Source organism: Emys orbicularis, unplaced genomic scaffold (assembly GCF_028017835.1).
Source record: "Emys orbicularis isolate rEmyOrb1 unplaced genomic scaffold, rEmyOrb1.hap1 scaffold_94, whole genome shotgun sequence".
In the NCBI taxonomy this organism is placed as follows: Eukaryota; Metazoa; Chordata; order Testudines; family Emydidae; genus Emys; species Emys orbicularis.
In genome coordinates, this window is record NW_027045201.1 from 66126 (window position 1) to 83401 (window position 17276).

A 17276-nucleotide genomic window follows, 5' to 3' on the forward strand; every position below is an offset into this window, starting at 1 on the left:
GGGGGAGAAATCCTCCGCAGTCCACCAATCAGAGGCTGCCGTGCCGCACGGGTCCACCAATCGGGGGTTGCTTTGTTCTTCCTTCCCCTCATTGGTCCTTTGGCTCCGGGCACCAAGTGAGCAGCGCTTCCCCCTCCACCAATCAGAGAAGGCGCCTTCTTTCAACCCACCAATAGGAGTCCTTGGCTCTCTCCCAGCTCCACCAATTGAGCCCAGTGCCCGCCCTGGGCAGGGGGCACACACCACGGGGAGCCAGCCCCACCCACGGGGAGGAGTCACAGATGCTCCCCTCCAATGACCTTTGACCTCTACCCCCTCATATCTCTCCCATTACTTTGCCCCCCCCAGTAGGGAGGCCCCAGCCTCTTCTCCCCCCCTGGGGGGCTCCTGGGTGCGGACGGGCAGGTACCCGTTGGCCGAGCACTCGGGGTCAGCCGGGCTCTCCACCTCCTCCTCCTCCGGCTGTGCTCTGGGGAGCGCCCCCTGCTGGCGGCGCCGCGCCTGCCACTCCCACGCCAGCTGCCGGATGTAGAGCGCGGGGATGGGCAGGGTGGCCAGGACGATGAGCAAGATCAGCATGGCCAGCGCCCAGGGTGGGTACGGCACCCGCGTCTCCTCCGCCTGCGAGAGAGGCCGAGGGTCAAACCTGCCAGGGCCTATGTGCCCATCTGCCCTGGCATCCCGGCTCCCCTCCCAGCCCCGCAGGCCCCTCCGCCCCAGCTCCCCGCCCAGCCCCGACCCATGGGCCCCTCCACCCTGGCATCCCGGCTCCCCGCCCAGCCCCGACCCGCGGGCCCCTCCGCCCCAGAGTCCCAGCTCCCCGCCCAGCCCCACAGGCCCCTCCGCCCCAGCATCCCAGCTCCCCGCCCAGCCCCGACCCGCGGGCCCCTCCACCCCGGCGTCCCAGCTCCCCGCCCAGCCCCGATCCACGGGCCCCTCCACCCCGGCGTCCCGGCTCCCCGCCCAGCCCCACAGGCCCCTCCGCCCCAGCTCCCCGCCCACCTCCGCCCCAGCCCCGCAGGCCCCTCTGCCCCAGCTCCCCGCCCAGCCTTGACCTGCGGGCCCTTCCGCCCCGGCATCCCGGCTCCCCGCCCAGCCCCGTCCGGACCCGACCCGCAGGTCCCTCCACCCCAGCGTCCCAGCTCCCCGCCTGGACCCGACCCGCGGGCTCCTCCGTCCCGGATCCCCGCCCAGACCCAACCCACGGGCCTATCTCCTCCAGGGTCCCGGCTCCCTGGCCAGCCCCGACCCACGGACCCCTCTGCCCCTGCATCCCGGCTCCCCGCCCAGACCAGCCCCATGGGCCCATCCACCCCAGCGTCCCAGCTCCCTGCCCAGCCCCGACCCACCCGCGGGGGGTCTCACCTGCGCCTGGTCCCAGGCCTGGTAGGTGGGGGCGCTGCGGCAGATCTGCCCCAGGCTGGCCAGCAGCAACCCCAGCATGGCCAGCAGGCTGCCGTAACGCCACATGTAGCCATAGAGCCGCCAGGGCCGCCAGCCCCTCCGCCAGGGCCGCCAGCCCAGCATGTCCTCCACCTCCGCCAGGAACCTGCGGGGGGGCAGGGGTCAGCTGCGGGGGAGGGGGGGCGAGCCTGGGGCTTCCCCAACCCCCCTATGGAGCCAGGCCACAGGAGGGAGGGCAGAGGTCGGGGGGCGGGTTCAGGGGCCCAGTGGGGACGGGGGGGTCCAGGGGAAGGGCTTCTGGGGTGGGAGGCAGGGCCTGGGAGGGGGTACCTGTGCGCCCCATAGAGCTAGGCCCCAGGGGGGAGGGGAGGGACCCCGAGGGGGAGGGGCAGGGGGTCAGATGGGGAGGGAAAGGACCCCCTGTGGGGCGGGTACCTGTCCGCCCCGTAGGCCTAGGCTCAGGCCCCGGGGGGGGGGGAGGAGGAGGCACTCCAAGGGGGAGGGGTGGAGGGGGAGGGAAAGGACCCCCGGGGAGGAAGGGGGGCGGGTACCTGTCTGTCCCGTAGACCCAGGCCACGGAGATGGCCTCGCAGGCCACGACGGCCACCAGGGGCAGGGTGGCCGAGTAGTCGTCAAACATGGCAACGAAGTAGCTGCCCGAGCCCTGCACGAACATCAACCCCAGCAGGAACCCGCCGGCGCAGCACAGCACTGGGGGGGGAAGAGAGAGAGAGCCTGGGACCCCCACGTCCCCCCACAGCACTGGGCAGGGAGGGAGCGTGGGACCCCCACATCCCCCCACAGCACAGCACTGGGGGACAGAGAGAGCCTGGGACCCCCACGTACCTGCGGCAGGAGGGTGGGGAGGGCTCTGGCTGGGGGTGTTGGCTCTGGGGTGGGGCTGGAGATGAAGGGTTTGGGGTGAAGGAGGCGGCTCCGGGCTGGGGGTACAGGAGGGGGTGTGGGCTCCGGGACGGGGGCTTGTAAATATGACATAACTGGAATATGCTTAATGCAAAAGGTCTCTTGTAAGGGATCATTACAAAGGTTATAATATCTTCCTCCTATTTGTATGAATGTAACATTCTTGTATCTGAAGCTAGAAATATGAAGTATAACTCTGAGGACCTATTGTAATTATGCAAAGTGTGGGCCATTAATGGTGGTTTGGAATCTTGATGGCTCCCGTTAACCAGGACAATTGACTGTGTCTGGCTCTGTTTACCTGCCTGTGTAGGTGTAGACCAGCCCGTGGGGAATGTAGAATGACGTCTCACAGGACATATAATCATGTCACCTAATACTAGAATCCATCTTTAACCTGGTGCTTTTCCATTGAGAAGGAGGGGTGGGCAGGGCGGGCTCCAGGGTTTTGGCCGCCCCAAGCAGCCAAAAAAAAAAAAAAAAAAAGCCGCGATCGCGATCTGCGGCAGCAATTCGGCGGAAGGTCCTTTGCTCCGAGCGGGAGTGAGGGACCGTCCGCCGAATAGCTGGACCTGCCGCCCCTCTCCGGAGTGGCCGCCCCAAGCACCTGCTTGCCAAGCTGGTGCCTGGAGCCGGCCCTGGGGGTGGGGACCCAGAGAGACAAAGGATTCCCGCCTTGTGCCGAAGCTATGAAAGGGGGTGGAACAGAGCAAAGGGGGCCACTCATGTGGAATCCCCTAGTTACCACCTAAGATGCCGGCTGGAACTAACAAGGGCTGTACCCGGGGAAGGGATGAGCCCAGACTAGGAAGGCGTCTAGTCTGTGAAAGAAGCTATTGGAACATCTCTGAGGGGGAGATTTACCTGTATTCGCTTTCTTAATGTATTAGGCTTAGACTTGCGTGTTTTGTTTTATTTTGCTTAGCGACTTACTTTGTTCTGTCTGTTATTACTTGGAACCACTTAAATCCTACTTTTTATACTTCATAAAATCACTTGTGTTTATTAATTGACCCAGAGTAAGGGATTAATACCTGGGGGAGCAAACAGCCGTGCATCTCTCTCTATCAGTGTTATAGAGGGTGGACAATTTATGAGTTTACCCTGTATAAGCTTTATACAGAGTAAACAGGTTTATTTGGGGTTTGGACCCCATTAGGAGCTGGGTGTCTGGGTGCTGGAGATAGGTAACCCGCTAAGCTGTTTTCGGTTAAGTCTGCAGCTTTGGGAACGTGGTTCAGACCCTGGGTCTGTGTTGCAGCAGGCTGGCGTGTCTGGCTCAACCAGGCAGGGTTCTGGAGTCCCAAGCTGGCAGGGAAAACGGGCTCAGAGGTAACTTCAGCACGTCAGGTGACAGTCCTAAGGGGGTCTCTGTGACCGAACCTGTCACAGGGTTTGGGGCGAAGGAGGAGGCTTCGGGCTGGGGCAGGGGTTGGGGTGAGGGAGGGGATGCGGGCTCCAGGCTGGGGCAGGGGGTTGGGGTGAGGGCTCTGGCTGGGGATGTTGGCTCTGGGGTGGGCCAGAGATGAGGGGTTTGGGGTGCAGGAGGGGCTCCGGGCTGGGATGGGGGTTGGGGTGCAGGAGGGGCTGTAGGCTCCAGGATGGGGCAGGGGGTTGGGGTCCCGTCAGCACTTACCACGGCTCCCGGAAGCGGCCATCAGGTCCCTGCAGCCCCTGGGCACTCGGGTGGCCAGGGAGGCTCCTTGTGCTACCTCCGTAGCTCCCTGTTCCCGTCGCGATTCCTGGCCAATGGGAGCTGCGGAGCCGGCACCGGGGATGGGGGCCGCGCGCGGAGCCTCCCTGGCTGCCCGGGCGCCTTGGGGCTGCAGGGACCTGGGGGCCGCTTCCAGGAGCCGCAGGGAGTGAGTCTTAGCCCCGCTGCCCGGATTATTAACGGCCCGATGGGCAGTGAACACCGGACCCCTAGCAGCTCTAGGGCAGAGACAGCCTGGGACCCCCACGTCCTCCCTGCAGCACTGGGGGGGCAGAGCCTGGCACCCCAGAAATCTTCCCCCATTCATGTGCAAAGCCCCCCGTGTGCACAGTTATGCAGGTCCCCCCGGGCTCCCCTCCCCCGCCGTACCGGTGAAGACGGTGGCGCGGCGCTGCAGGGGGGGGTAGCGGTCCAGCAGGGGGGTGAGGATGCCCTGCATGTTGCCCAGCATGGTGCTCAATCCCAGGTTCAGCAGCATGAGGAAGAAGAGGACGGACCAGAACGGGGAGGCCGGGAACAGGGTCATGGCCTCCGTGAAGGTGATGAAGGCCAGGCCGGTGCCCTCCACGCCCTGCGGGGGAGAGATGGAGACCGGGTCAGGCAGTGGCTACACGGGGACCCCTCACCCGCTGCTACCACGCAGCTCCTCTGGGGTGGCGTGCCAGAGCTGGGTATATGGGCCCCCCCTGGGTCGGGGTGCAAGGGCAGGGTACACGGGGACCCCTCACCCGGTGCAGGGATGTGGCCCCCATGGGGTGGGGCATGGGGCTGGGTATATAGAATCGTAGGACTGGAAGGGACCTCGAGAGGTCGTCTAGTCCAGTCCCCTGCACTCAAGGCAGGACTAAATATTATCTAGACCGTCCCTGACAGGAGTTTGTCTAACCTGCTCTTAAAAATCCCCAATGACGGAGATTTTACCACCTCCCTCGGCTTCACCACCGACAGTCAGGACGTTTTTCCTAATGTCCAACCTGAACCGGCCTTGCTGCAATTTAAGCCCATTGCTTCTTGTCCGATCCTCAGAGGTTAACGAGAACAATTTTCTCCCTCCTCCTTGTAACAACCTTTTCTGTAGTTGCAAACTGTTCTCACGTCCCCTCTCCGGCTTCTCTTCTCCACACTAAACAAACCCTGTTTTTTCAATCTTCCCCCATAGCTCATGTTCATCATTTTTGTTGCTCTTCGCTGGACTTTCTCCAGTTTGTCCACATCTTTCCTGAAATGTGGCGCCCAGAACCGGACACAATACTCCAGCTGAGGTTAATCAGCGCGGAACAGAGCGGAAGAATTACTTCTTGTGTCTGGCTTACAACACTCCTGCTGATTCAGCCCAGAATGATGTTCGGTTTTTTGCGCGTTACCCTGTTGACTCCTATTTAGCTTGTGATCCAGGATGACCCCCAGATCCCTTTCCACAGGACTCCTTCCTAGGCCATCACTTCCCATTGTGTGTGCGCGACTGATTGTTGCTTCCGAAGTGGGGTACTTTGCATTTGTCCTGATTGAATTTCATCCTATTTACTTCAGACCATTTCTCCAGTTCGTTCAGATCATTTTGAATTTTAATCCTGTCCTCCAAAGCACTTGCAGCCCCTCCCAGTTTGGTATCGTCCGCAAACTTTACCAGTGTCCTCTCTGTGCCATTATCTAAATCATTGCTGAAGATATTGAACAGAACCAGACCCAGAACCGATCCCTGCGGGACCCCACTCGTTACGTCCTTCCAGCAGGACTGTGAACCCCTGATAACCACCCTCTGGGAATGATTTTCCAATCAGTTTTGCACCCACTTTATAGAGGTGCAAAACTCCATCTAGGTTGTATTTCCCTAGTTTGTTTATGAGAAGGTCACGTGAGACCGTATCAAAAGCCTTACTAAAGTCAAGATTTACCATTGGGGGGAGGGATAGCTCAGTGGTTTGAGCATTGGCCTGCTAAACCCAGGGTTGTGAGTTCAATCCTTGAGGGGGCCACTTGGGGATCTGGGGCAAAATCAATACTTGGTCCTGCTAGTGAAGGCAGGGGGCTGGACTCGATAACCTTTCAAGGTCCCTTCCAGTTCTAGGAGATGGGATATCTCCATTAATTATATTATTATTATACCACGTCTACCGCTTCCCCCTATCCACAAGGCTCGTTACCCTGTCAAAGAAAGCTATCATGGCGGTTTGACACGATTTGTTCTTGACAAATCCACGCTGACTGTTACTTATCACCTCATTATCTTCTAGGTGTTTGCAAATTGATTGCTTAATTATTTGCTCTATTGTCTTTCCGGGGACAGAAGTTAAACTGACTGGTCTGTAATTCCCCGGATTGTCCTTATACCCCTTTTTATAGATGGGCACTAGATTTGCCCTTTTCCAGTCTTCTGGAATGTCTCCCGTCTTCCATGACTTCTCAGAGATAATCGCTCCGATATCTCCTCAGTCAGCTCCTGGAGTATTCTAGGATGCATTTCACCAGGCCTGGTGATTTGAAGACATCTAACTTGGCTGCACTTGCGAGTTACAGCGCAATAAAGCAGCCCCGGGCGCCCTAGCTCACTCCCCATCCACGCTGGCAAGGCACGTAGAGCGCTCTGACTCTGCGGCTACAGCGCTGCTGGTACTCCACCTCGGCGAGTGGAATAACGTTTGCTGCGCCCCTGCTGGAGCGCCGCAGTGCCAGTGTGAACGGGGTGTTGCATTACTGCGCTGTGATCGGCCTCTGGAAACGTCCCATAATCCCCTTAAGTCAAGTGGCCACTCTTGTCATTGTTGTGAAATCGGCTGCAGGAATGCCCTTTCAAAGCACCGTTTCGGAGAAGCCGGCTGCTTATCAGCCCCGAGAAAAAGCAACCGTTTCCTGTTTGCTTTGAGTGAGTGAGAGAGAGGCGGGGGGTGTGTGTGTGAGGGGCGTCTGAACTTACAAGACAGCATGCTGACACACTCAGCATCCGAAAAACCCACTCTCTCTCCCCCCACATACACACAACACACTCCCTGTCACACTCCACCTCACCCCCACCCCATTTGAAAAGCACATTGCAGTCACTTGCATGCTGGGATAGCTGCCCATAATGCACCGCTCCCAATGCCGCAAACGTGGCCACGCCAGTGCGCTGTCAGCTGTCAGTGTGGACAGACTGCAGCGCTTTCCCTACTGCGCTCTCCGAAGGCGGGTTTAACTCAAAGCGCTCTACATCTGCAAGTGTAGCCATGCCCTGAGTCATTTTTGACTTGTTCTTTCCCTATTTTAGAGTCTGATCCTACCTCATGCGCTACGTTAGACGTCCAATCGCCACCAACCTTCTTAGTGAAAACCGACACATAGAAGTCATTAAGCACCTCTGCCATTTCCACGTTTTCGGTTATCGTCTTTCACCCCTCGTTGAGTAATGGGCCTACCCTGTCCTTGGGCTTCCTCTTGCTTCTAATGTATTTGTAAAATGTTCTCGTTACCCTTTATGTCTCTAGCTAGTCTGATCTCGGTTTGTGCCTCGGCCTTTCGAATTTTGTCCCTACACACTTATTTGTTTATATTCATCCTTTGTAATTTGACCGAGTTTCCACTTTTTGTAGAACTCTTTTTTGAGTTTTAGATCATGGACAATCTCCTGGTTAAGCCAGGGTGGTCTCTCGCCAGACTTCCTGTCTTTCTGACGCAGGGGGATAGTTTGCTCTTGTGCCCTTAATAACGTCTCCTTGAAAAACTGCCAACTGTCTTCAATTGTTTTTCCCCTTCGACTTGCTTCCCATGGGATTTTACCTACCAACTCCCTGAGTTTGCTACAGTCTGCCTTCTTGAAATCCCAGGTCGGGGCACCGGGGCTGGGTACACGGGGCCCCCTCCCTGGGTCGGGGCGCGGGGCACACGGGGACCCTCCCCCGTCCCTGGGCACCTTGTTCATCTCGTCCTCCAGCCGGCAGTCGGTGACACCGTGTCCCTGCAGCGCGGTGCCCAGCTCGGCGGGCAGCCTGTGGTACCAGGCGCTGTACTGCGGTGGGGACAGTGCCGCCGGGTCCAGGGTGGGCAGCTCCAGCGTGGGCAGGGCCCCGGTCCCCAACAGCTGGGCCAGCATCTCCATGTTCCTGGGGACGGACGGAGGGGAGAGGCCGGGTCAGCGTGTGCCGGGCGCAGGAGAGGGGTGACGGGCGCGGGAGACGGGGGACAGCTCACCTTGCCACGCAGGCCCTGGCGACGGTGGTGGCCCGGAAGCCCAGCACAGCGAAGACGACCAGCGTGGCCAGCAGCGAGGTGAGGAAGTTGATGCCGGCCACCAGCAGCCCGTCGGCGTGGCAGTCGTTGTGCCGTGGGTTGTAGCTGGAGTAGGCGATGACGCTCCCGAAGCCCAGCCCCAGCGAGAAGAAGACCTGGGTGGCCGCCTGGCGCCAGACCTGCATGTCGCCCCAGACTGCCAGCTGCGGGCAGCCAGGCGTGAGTCACGGGGACGGGCACCTGCAGCCCCGGGTGGGGGTCCCGGTGCTCCAGCCCCGGGGAGAGTGGGGGGCTGATCCCGGTGCTCCAGCCCCGGAGGGGAGTGGGGGGGCCCGATCTGGCTGGGAAGGGGGGCTGGCGCTCGTGCCAGGGGATTCCAGCCAGGGGGACCTGATCCGTCCCGGGGAGGCTGGCGCTCGTGCCTAGGAGATCTGGCCGGAGGTGGGGGGGGACTGGGGCTCGGGCCAGGGGATCCAGCCAGAGGTTGGGGTGGGGGGGACTGGGACCCAGGCTGGGGGATCCAGCCGGAGGTGGGGGGGGGCTCTGGGGGATCCGGCCGGGGCTGGGGGGGCTGGGACCCGGGCCGGGGGATCCAGCCGGAGGTGGGGGGGGCTCTGGGGGATCCGGCCGGGGCTGGGGGGGCTGGGACCCGGGCCGGGGGATCCAGCCGGAGGTGGGGGGGGTCTGGGGGATCCGGCCGGGGCTGGGGGGGCTGGGACCCGGGCCGGGGGATCCAGCCGGAGGTGGGGGGGGTCTGGGGGATCCGGCCGGGGCTGGGGGGGCTGGGACCCGGGCCGGGGGATCCAGCCGGAGGTGGGGGGTGCTCTGGGGGATCCGGCCGGGGCTGGGGGGGCTGGGACCCGGGCCGGGGGATCCAGCCGGAGGTGGGGGGGGGTCTGGGGGATCCAGCCGGGGCTGGGGGGGCTGGGACCCGGGCCGGGGGATCCGGCCGGGGTGAGTACCCGATCCGGCCTGGGGGGGGCCCATCCCCGCTCTCACCTGGGGGGTGAACATGATGCGGACGCCGTCGGCCGCCCCGTCCAGCAGCAGCCCCCGCACCAGGAAGCAGAGCAGCACCACATAGGGGAAGAGGGAGCTGAAATACAGCACCTGGGGGGGCAGGGGGCAGTGAGGGGGGGCTCTCACCCTGTGCCCCAACAGCCCCCCCAGCTCACCCCACCCCAAATCCTCCCACACCCGGAGGGGGAAGGTTATGTGTTAGCCCCCCCCACCCCACCCGCCACAGCATCTGGGCCTGACCCCCTGCCCACCCCAGACAGACGGGGGGGGGTAATGAGGAGGGTGGGAGCGGGGTGGGGGAGGGATCGGTGGGGGGTGATGGGAGGAGGAGCAGTGGGGGTGGCAGTGGGCCAGTGGGGGCCAGGGAGGAGTGGGCCAGTGGGGGCGGCAGCGGGCTGGGGGGGTGGCAGCGGGGGCAGTGGGTCGCGGGGGAGCTGGGGGCGGCAGTAGGCCGGGGGGTGGCAGCGGGGGAGCTGGGGGCGGTAGTAGGCCGGGGGGTGGCAGCGGGGGCAGTGGGCCGCGGGGGAGCTGGGGGCGGCAGTAGGCCGGGGGGTGGCAGTGGGGGCAGTGGGCCGCGGGGGAGCTGGGGGGCTGGGGGCGGCAGTAGGCTGGGTGGTGGCAGTGGGGGCAGTGGGCCGCGGGGGAGCTGGGGGCGGCAGTAGGCCGGGGGGTGGCAGTGGGCCGCGGGGGAGCTGGGGGGGGCACTAGGCCGGGTGGTGGCAGTGGGGGCAGTGGGCCGCGGGGGAGCTGGGGGCGGCACTAGGCTGGGGGGTGGCAGTGGGGGCAGTGGGCCACGGGGGAGCTGGGGGGCTGGGGGGCTGGGGGCGGCAGTAGGCTGGGTGGTGGCAGTGGGGGCAGTGGGCCGCGGGGGAGCTGGGGGGCTGGGGGCGGCAGTAGGCCGGAGGGTGGCAGCGGGGGCAGTGGGCCGCGGGGGAGCTGGGGGCGGCAGTGGGGACCGGCGGGGGGGCCAAGCTCACCTTGCCCGAGGACTTGATGCCCCGGATGAGGGCGCCGCAGACCAGGGCCCAGGCGCCCAGCAGGCAGCCGGCCAGGGCCCAGTTCACCCCCCCGCTGACACCGATCGACTCGCTCACGTCCAGCGCCTTCCGGTACCAGAAGTAGGTGGTGGGGGAGCTCTGGGCACATTCGGGTTCTGCCAACAGAGAGCCCAGCTGGGTCAGAACCAGGCAGCGCCCCCCGCCCCTCCCCCCCACGGCCCAGCCCGGGTCGGAACCGGGCAGCGCCCCCCTCCCCCCCACGGCCCAGCCCGGGTCAGAACCGGGCAGCGCCCCCCGCCCCTCCCCCCCACGGCCCAGCCCGGGTCAGAACCGGGCAGCGCCCCCCGCCCCTCCCCCCCACGGCCCAGCCGGGTCGGAACCAGGCAGCGCCCCCCTCCCCACCACAGCCCAGCCCAGGTCAGAACCGGGCAGCGCCCCCCACCCCTCCCCCCACGGCCCAGCCGGGTCAGAACCGGGCAGCGCCCCCGCCTCCCTCCCACGGCCCAGCCCGGGTCGGAACCGGGCAGCGCCCCCCGCCCCTCCCCCCCACGGCCCAGCCCGGGTCAGAACCGGGCAGCGGAGGGAGGGTGGCGCCCCCCAGTGGCAGGCGGGGGCTGGGCTGTAGCACCTACCTGGCTGGCTGTGGTTGGCACCGAGGGGGCAGCTGGCCCAGGGCAGGGTGGCGCGGAAGGAATTACCGAGGTAGAAGAGGCTCCAGGCTATGATCACGTTGTAATAGAGAGAAACGAACCCGCAGACCTGGCACGGAGACAGGGGTGAGCCCGGCTGGGGACCCCTCGCCCGGTGCTGAGATGGGCCCCCGGGTGGGTGTCGGAGACACGGGGACCCCTCGCCTGGTGCTGAGATAGGCCTGGGAGCTGGGCACACGGGGACCCCTCGCCTGGTGCAGGGACGGGCCCCTGGGGGCAGGGACACAGGGGCCTCTTGCCTGGTGCTGAGATGGGCCTGGGGGCTGGGCACACGGGGACCCCTCCCCTGGTGCGGGGACACCCTCCCCCCCCCAGAGTGGGACAAGGGATGGGGACATGGGGACTGGGCCAGGCTCCCCAGGGGCGGGCAAACGGGAACAATAGAAACCAGCAGGAATTCTCCCGTTGGTGCTGCGAGCTTCCCCGCAGCAGTGCCCCCCGCACTCACCACGCAGCTGGCGAAGCCGATGCCGACCAGGCGGGGGCTGAAGTGCTGCCAGACCCCGATGCTGCCCTGGCGGATGCTCTGCCCGGCCGCCAGCTCCAGGAAGAAGAGGGGGATCCCCACCACCAGGAGGATCAGGAGGTAGAGGAGGATGAAGGCTCCTGTGGGGCAGCGACGGGGGGGGGGGGGGTGTTACAAGTCTGGAGCCGCCCACAGAGACCCCAACCCCCCCTGGAGACACAGTCCTGGAGACCCCAGGCCCCCACCCCATCAAGTGCCGGGTTTACAATGGTGCCAGTGGCGCCACGGAGCCGGGCCCATGCTCAGAAGGGCCCCGGCCTGCTCTGCTCGCCCCGAGACCCTGCTGGCTCCCCCCACCCCGCCCACCACTTACTCCTTCCAGCCAGCCACCGGCGGATGGCTCCTCTCCACCCTCGGCCTCACCCGCCGGCTTCCCTCTGCCCCCTGGCCGGACCCCAGTGCCCCTCCGGCTCCGGCCAGTCTCTGCTTCCCACCCTCTGGGGGGCCCCACATGTCTCCCCGGAGCTGAGCCGCCTGGGACTGGTGCAGAAGCCCGGCCAGTCTTAGCCAGGTCTGTGTGGGGGGCTTGGCTGGGCCCCTCCAGGCAAGTGGGTCCTGAGGGAGCCCGGGCAGGGCAGGCCCTGGCCTGGCTGATCTCGATTCCGACCCCAGGACGCTGCCGGCTGAGCCCGGCAGACACAGTCGCCTCCCAGCAAGGCCGGTGAGTGGGGCCGGGAGGCAGGGCGTGGGGGAGGGGGTCTCTGGAGGACCTGGGGCGGGTGCTGGGCTGTGAGGGGGTGGGGCAGATCTCTGTGTGTTGGGGCACTAGGTAGTGGGGGGTGCTGAGCAGTTGTGGTGGGGCTGTGGGCAGGAGGGTGCTGGGCAGGGTGGTGGCGTGCAAGGCACTGTGCATTTGTGGCAGGGTCTGGGGGAGCACTGGGCATAGCAGGTCCAGGGGGGCTCTGGCCATAGGGAATCGGGGCGGGGGGGGTCCGGTGTTGAGCCGGGGGGCGTGTGGCACGGCATGGGCCCACCACCAAGGGGAAGGGGCACGCTGGAAGTACAGGGCCAGCCAGGCCCACAAAACGTTAATCCGGCCCTGTTCCTGCCCCCAATCCCCCAGGCCTCCCCCAATCCTTCAGACCCTCTCCTCTTCCCTGCCCCCCAATCCCTTGACCCCCCCCCATGTTCCCCCAGCCCCCTCCGTGCCCCCAACTCACCTCCCCCGTTCTGGTGGCACAGGTAGGGGAAGCGCCAGACGTTGCCAAGCCCCACGGAGAAGCCGACCTGCGCCAGGATGTATTCAGCCTTGCTGCTCCAGGCCGGGCGGGCGGGGGGCTCCTCCGGCAGCCCCCCCAGGCAGAGCTCCCCGGGGCTCGTCCCCTCCTCCTCCGGCTTCACCTTCTCCATGGCGGGCGGGAGGGGGCCGGGGCCACGCACACTAACACGGGAACGGCCCGCACCTGAGCACTCGCTCGCACACTCATTCACACCAGCTCCCTCCGGACCCCGGGAACCGCCCACCCGCACGCAATTCCAAACACAGCCCCCCGCTTGGGCACCAGACACACACGCGTGTGCTGCACGTGCAACACCCCCCCACCCCCCGCCAATCACACTCACTCACCGGCCCCCAGAGCCCAAATGAAAACCTGCGAGAAACAAAACCAACAGACTGATCAGGACAGACGGGGCTCTTCGCACAGGCAGTGCTGGGACGCGGGCGGCCCTCTAGGGTGGGGCGCGGAGGCTGGGTACACAGGGACCCCTCGCCCGGCGCTGAGATGCCCCTCTGGGGTGGGGTCCTGGGACTGGGTATATGGGGTCAGCGCTGCCTGCGAGGGGAGGGTGCCCCCTACTGGCCCCCCTCCAGCCCTAGGTTAACATGACAGGGCCGAATGTGCCTTGGAGACACTGGTCTCGGCCCAGCCCCCGCCTGCGCCCCCCGTGGCTCCCCCCATAGGGTCCATACACCCAGCCATCCCCGTTACCAAAATCTACAGGGCCCCCAGCACCAGAAATCTACAGGGTCCAAACTCCTCTGGGACCAAAATCTATAGGGTCCCCACAAAGAACCCCCTGGCTCTGGAAATCTATAGGGTTCGTTGGCCCAGCCCCTCCACCACAGCTCTGAAAATCTATAGGGACCATATACCCACCCACCCCCTCCCCTACTTCAGACTATCCATACGGTCCCTCCCGTCCCTCACTACCTGCCCCGGCTCAGCGCTGCTCTGGGAGGGCACCAGGGACGGATTCTGTTCTCATCCGGGGGGCAGTGCCAGTCCCAGCAGGGGGTCGCGCCAAGCAGAGACGCCCGGTGCCCGACTCGCACGCCCCGGCTCTGCCAGGCCTCACAAAGGGCCTCAGTGCCGGGGGGCGGGGGGCTGGGTGCGCTCCAGCGTATAGGTTAGCCAGAGGGCAGCGCACAATTCGGGCCGTCCGGCTGGGGCTGGGGGGCTCTTTAAATGCACAGGGCATGACGCCAAGGCAGTCTAATTGCTTTGGGGCTGGATGGGGGGGGCGGGGAGCCCGGCGCTGCGAGCTTCCCCACAGCAGTGCCCCCTCCCTGCTCCAAAAGGTGCAGCAGGCGTCTCCATCCCTGCCTGTCAGCGCCAGCCCCAAACAGCCCCGCACCCCACCCCAGAGCCAGCCGCATCCCAGCGCCGGGCGAGGGGTCCCCGTATACCCAGCCCCCGCGCCCCACCCCAAAGCCAGCCGCATCCCAGCGCTGGGCGAGGGGTCCCCGTATACCCAGCCCCCGCGCCCCCACCCCAGTGCCAGCCGCATCCCAGCGCCGGGCGAGGGGTCCCCGTATACCCAGCCCCCGCGCCCCACCCCAGAGCCAGCCGCATCCCCCGGGGGAGGGTCTCAGAGGAAGAACTCGGGAGAAACATACAATATTTAAACAAGTTAAACAAGCTAATTCCATCGCGCTCGCAACCCCCCCGAGCCGGGGAGAGAACCCAGGAGTCCGGCCAGCCCCTCCCCCCCAACCGCCCCGAGCCGGGGAGAGAACCCAGGAGTCCGGGCTCCCAGCCCCTCCCCCCCAACCGCCCCGAGCCGGGGAGAGAACCCAGGAGTCCGGGGTCCCCCCCAACCGCCCCAAGCCGGGGAGAGAACCCAGGAGTCCGGGCTCCCAGCCCCTCCCCCCAACCGCCCCGAGCCGGGGGGGGGGGGGGGGGGGGGGGGGGGGGGGGGGGGGGGGGGGGGAGAGAACCCAGGAGTCCGGGCTCCCAGCCCCTCCCCCCCAACCGCCCCGAGCCGGGGAGAGAACCCAGGAGTCCGGGCTCCCAGCCCCTCCCCCCCAACCGCCCCAAGCCGGGGAGAGAACCCAGGAGTCCGGGCTCCCAGCCCCCCTGCTCCGACCACTGCTCCCCGCTCCCCTCCCAGCCCAGGGAGAGAACCCAGGAGTCCGGGCTCCCAGCCCCTCCCCCCCAACCGCCCCGAGCCGGGGAGAGAACCCAGGAGTCCGGGGTCCCACGGACTAGTCACCCCCTGAGGGAAGGGGGGGCACCGGGGGGGCAGATAGGTGGGGAGCGGGGGCGGTTGTACGCAGGTGCCCCAACCCTGGGAGCCCCCCCGGGACCCCGCGCTGGGAGCCCCCCCAACGGCCCCCCCCCTCGCGCGGGTCCCACCTGCCGCCGGGCGGGGGGCGCGGGGCCACCGTGGCCGGTCGGGAGCATTGCATCAGCCGGGGGCGGGGCTGGGACAGCGTCACCCCGCCCCCCGGCTGCCCCGCCCCCCCGGGCCTCCCGGCCCCGCCCCCCGGGCTGCCCCGGCCCCGCCTGCCGGCTCCGCCCCCCCTTCGCCTCCCGCCCCCCCGGGCCTCCCGGCTCCGCCCCCCGGGCGGCCCCGCCCCCCCTCGCCTCCCGCCCCCCGGGCTGCCCCCGCCCCCCCGGGCCTCCCGGCTCCCGGCCCCGCCCCCCCCTCGCCTCCCGCCCCTCGGCCTCCCGGCTCCCGGCTCCGCCCCCCCTCGCCTCCCGCCCCCCGGGCTGCCCCGCCCCCCCGGGCCTCCCGGCTCCCGGCCCCGCCCCCCCCGGCCTGCTCTAACCTGCACTTGGCGGGGGGCGGCGGCGCTGACGCTCGGTCGCGAGGCGGGTGTAGCTGGGCCCGGCTGCAGGAGCCGTTGGAGCTTCCCGGGGCTACGGGGTCTCCCAGCGCCCCCCGCCCCCTAACGCCCCCCTTCCCCGCCCCCTTCTGCTCCCAGCGCCCCCCGCCCCTCCCCTTCCCACTGCCCTCCCAGTACCCCCCTCCCCTGCCCCCCAACGCCCCCTTCCCTGCCCCCAGCCACGTCCCCTGCCCCTTCTGCCTCCTAGCCCCTCCCCTTCCCACTGCCCTCCCAGTACCCCCTCCCCTGCCCCTAACGCCCCCCTTCCCCGCCCCTTCTGCCTCCCAGCGCCCCCCGCCCTCCCCTTCCCACTGCCCTCCCAGTACCCCCCTCCCCTGCCCCCCAACGCCCCCTTCCCTGCCCCCCAGCCACGTCCCCTGCCCCCTTCTGCCTCCTAGCCCCTCCCCTTCCCACTGCCCTCCCAGTACCCCCCTCCCCTGCCCCCTAACGCCCCCCTTCCCCGCCCCCTTCTGCCTCCAGCGCCCCCCGCCCCTCCCTTCCCACTGCCCTCCCAGTACCCCCCTCCCCTGCCCCCCAACGCCCCCTTCCCTGCCCCCCAGCCACGTCCCCTGCCCCCTTCTGCCTCCTAGCCCCTCCCCTTCCCACTGCCCTCCCAGTACCCCCCTCCCTGCCCCCTAACGCCCCCCTTCCCCGCCCCCTTCTGCCTCCCAGCGCCCCCGCCCCTCCCTTGCCACCCCACTGCCTCCCAGCCCCTCCCCTTCCCACTGCCCTCCCAGTACCCCCCTCCCCTGCCCCCCAACGCCCCCTTCCCTGCCCCCCAGCCACGTCCCCTGCCCCCTTCTGCCTCCTAGCCCCTCCCCTTCCCACTGCCCTCCCAGTACCCCCCTCCCCTGCCCCCTAACGCCCCCCTTCCCCGCCCCCTTCTGCCTCCCAGCGCCCCGCCCTCCCTTGCCACCCCACTGCCTCCAGCCCTCCCCTTCCCACTGCCCTCCCAGTACCCCCTCCCTGCCCCCCAACGCCCCTTCCCTGCCCCCCAGCCACGTCCTGCCCCCTCTGCCTCTAGCCCCTCCCCTTCCCACTGCCCTCCAGTACCCCCTCCCCTGCCCCTAACGCCCCCTTCCCCGCCCCCTTCTGCCTCCCAGCGCCCCCGCCCCTCCCTTCCCACTGCCCTCCCAGTACCCCCCTCCCCTGCCCCCCAACGCCCCCTTCCCTGCCCCCCAGCCACGTCCCCTGCCCCCTTCTGCCTCCTAGCCCTCCCCTTCCCACTGCCCTCCCAGTACCCCCCCTCCCCTGCCCCCTAACGCCCCCCTTCCCCGCCCCCTTCTGCCTCCCAGCGCCCCCGCCCCTCCTTGCCACCCACTGCCTCCCAGCCCCTCCCTTCCCACTGCCCTCCCAGTACCCCCCTCCCCTGCCCCCCAACGCCCCCTTCCCTGCCCCCCAGCCACGTCCCCTGCCCCCTTCTGCCTCCTAGCCCCTCCCCTTCCCACTGCCCTCCCAGTACCCCCTCCCCTGCCCCCTAACGCCCCCCTTCCCCGCCCCCTTCTGCCTCCAGCGCCCCCGCCCCTCCCTTGCCACCCCACTGCCTCCCAGCCCCTCCCCTTCCCACTGCCCTCCAGTACCCCCCTCCCCTGCCCCCCAACGCCCCCTTCCCTGCCCCCCAGCCACGTCCCCTGCCCCCTTCTGCCTCCTAGCCCCTCCCCTTCCCACTGCCCTCCCAGTACCCCCCTCCCTGCCCCCTAACGCCCCCCTTCCCCGCCCCCTTCTG

General features: G+C 67.1%; 1 protein-coding gene across 1 annotated transcript; it reads right to left on the reverse strand.

Moving 5' to 3' along the window:
* Window positions 1–330: 330 nt before the first annotated feature.
* Window positions 331–12849, reverse strand: LOC135895115 (sodium-dependent neutral amino acid transporter B(0)AT2-like). The gene is made up of 11 exons (XM_065423183.1): window positions 12660–12849; window positions 11422–11579; window positions 10896–11022; window positions 10243–10418; window positions 9245–9355; window positions 8207–8448; window positions 7929–8118; window positions 4412–4613; window positions 1956–2115; window positions 1366–1549; window positions 331–621 (listed from the first exon to the last, which is right to left on the reverse strand). Exons 1-11 carry the CDS (start codon window positions 12847–12849, stop codon window positions 331–333), a joined length of 2031 nt encoding a protein of 676 aa, XP_065279255.1.
* Window positions 12850–17276: the final 4427 nt, after the last annotated feature.

Bases quoted from the DNA above. Each gene is read 5' to 3' on its own strand.
- LOC135895115 (XM_065423183.1), bottom strand. From the start codon at position 12,849: ATGGAGAAGGTGAAGCCGGAGGAGGAGGGGACGAGCCCCGGGGAGCTC. The intron at 4,614-7,928 runs GTGCCCAGGGAC...TCTCCCCCGCAG, and splicing joins TGGAGGACGAGATGAACAAG to GGCGTGGAGGGCACCGGCCT. The intron at 622-1,365 runs GTGAGACCCCCC...CCTCTCTCGCAG, and splicing joins AGGCCTGGGACCAGGCGCAG to GCGGAGGAGACGCGGGTGCC.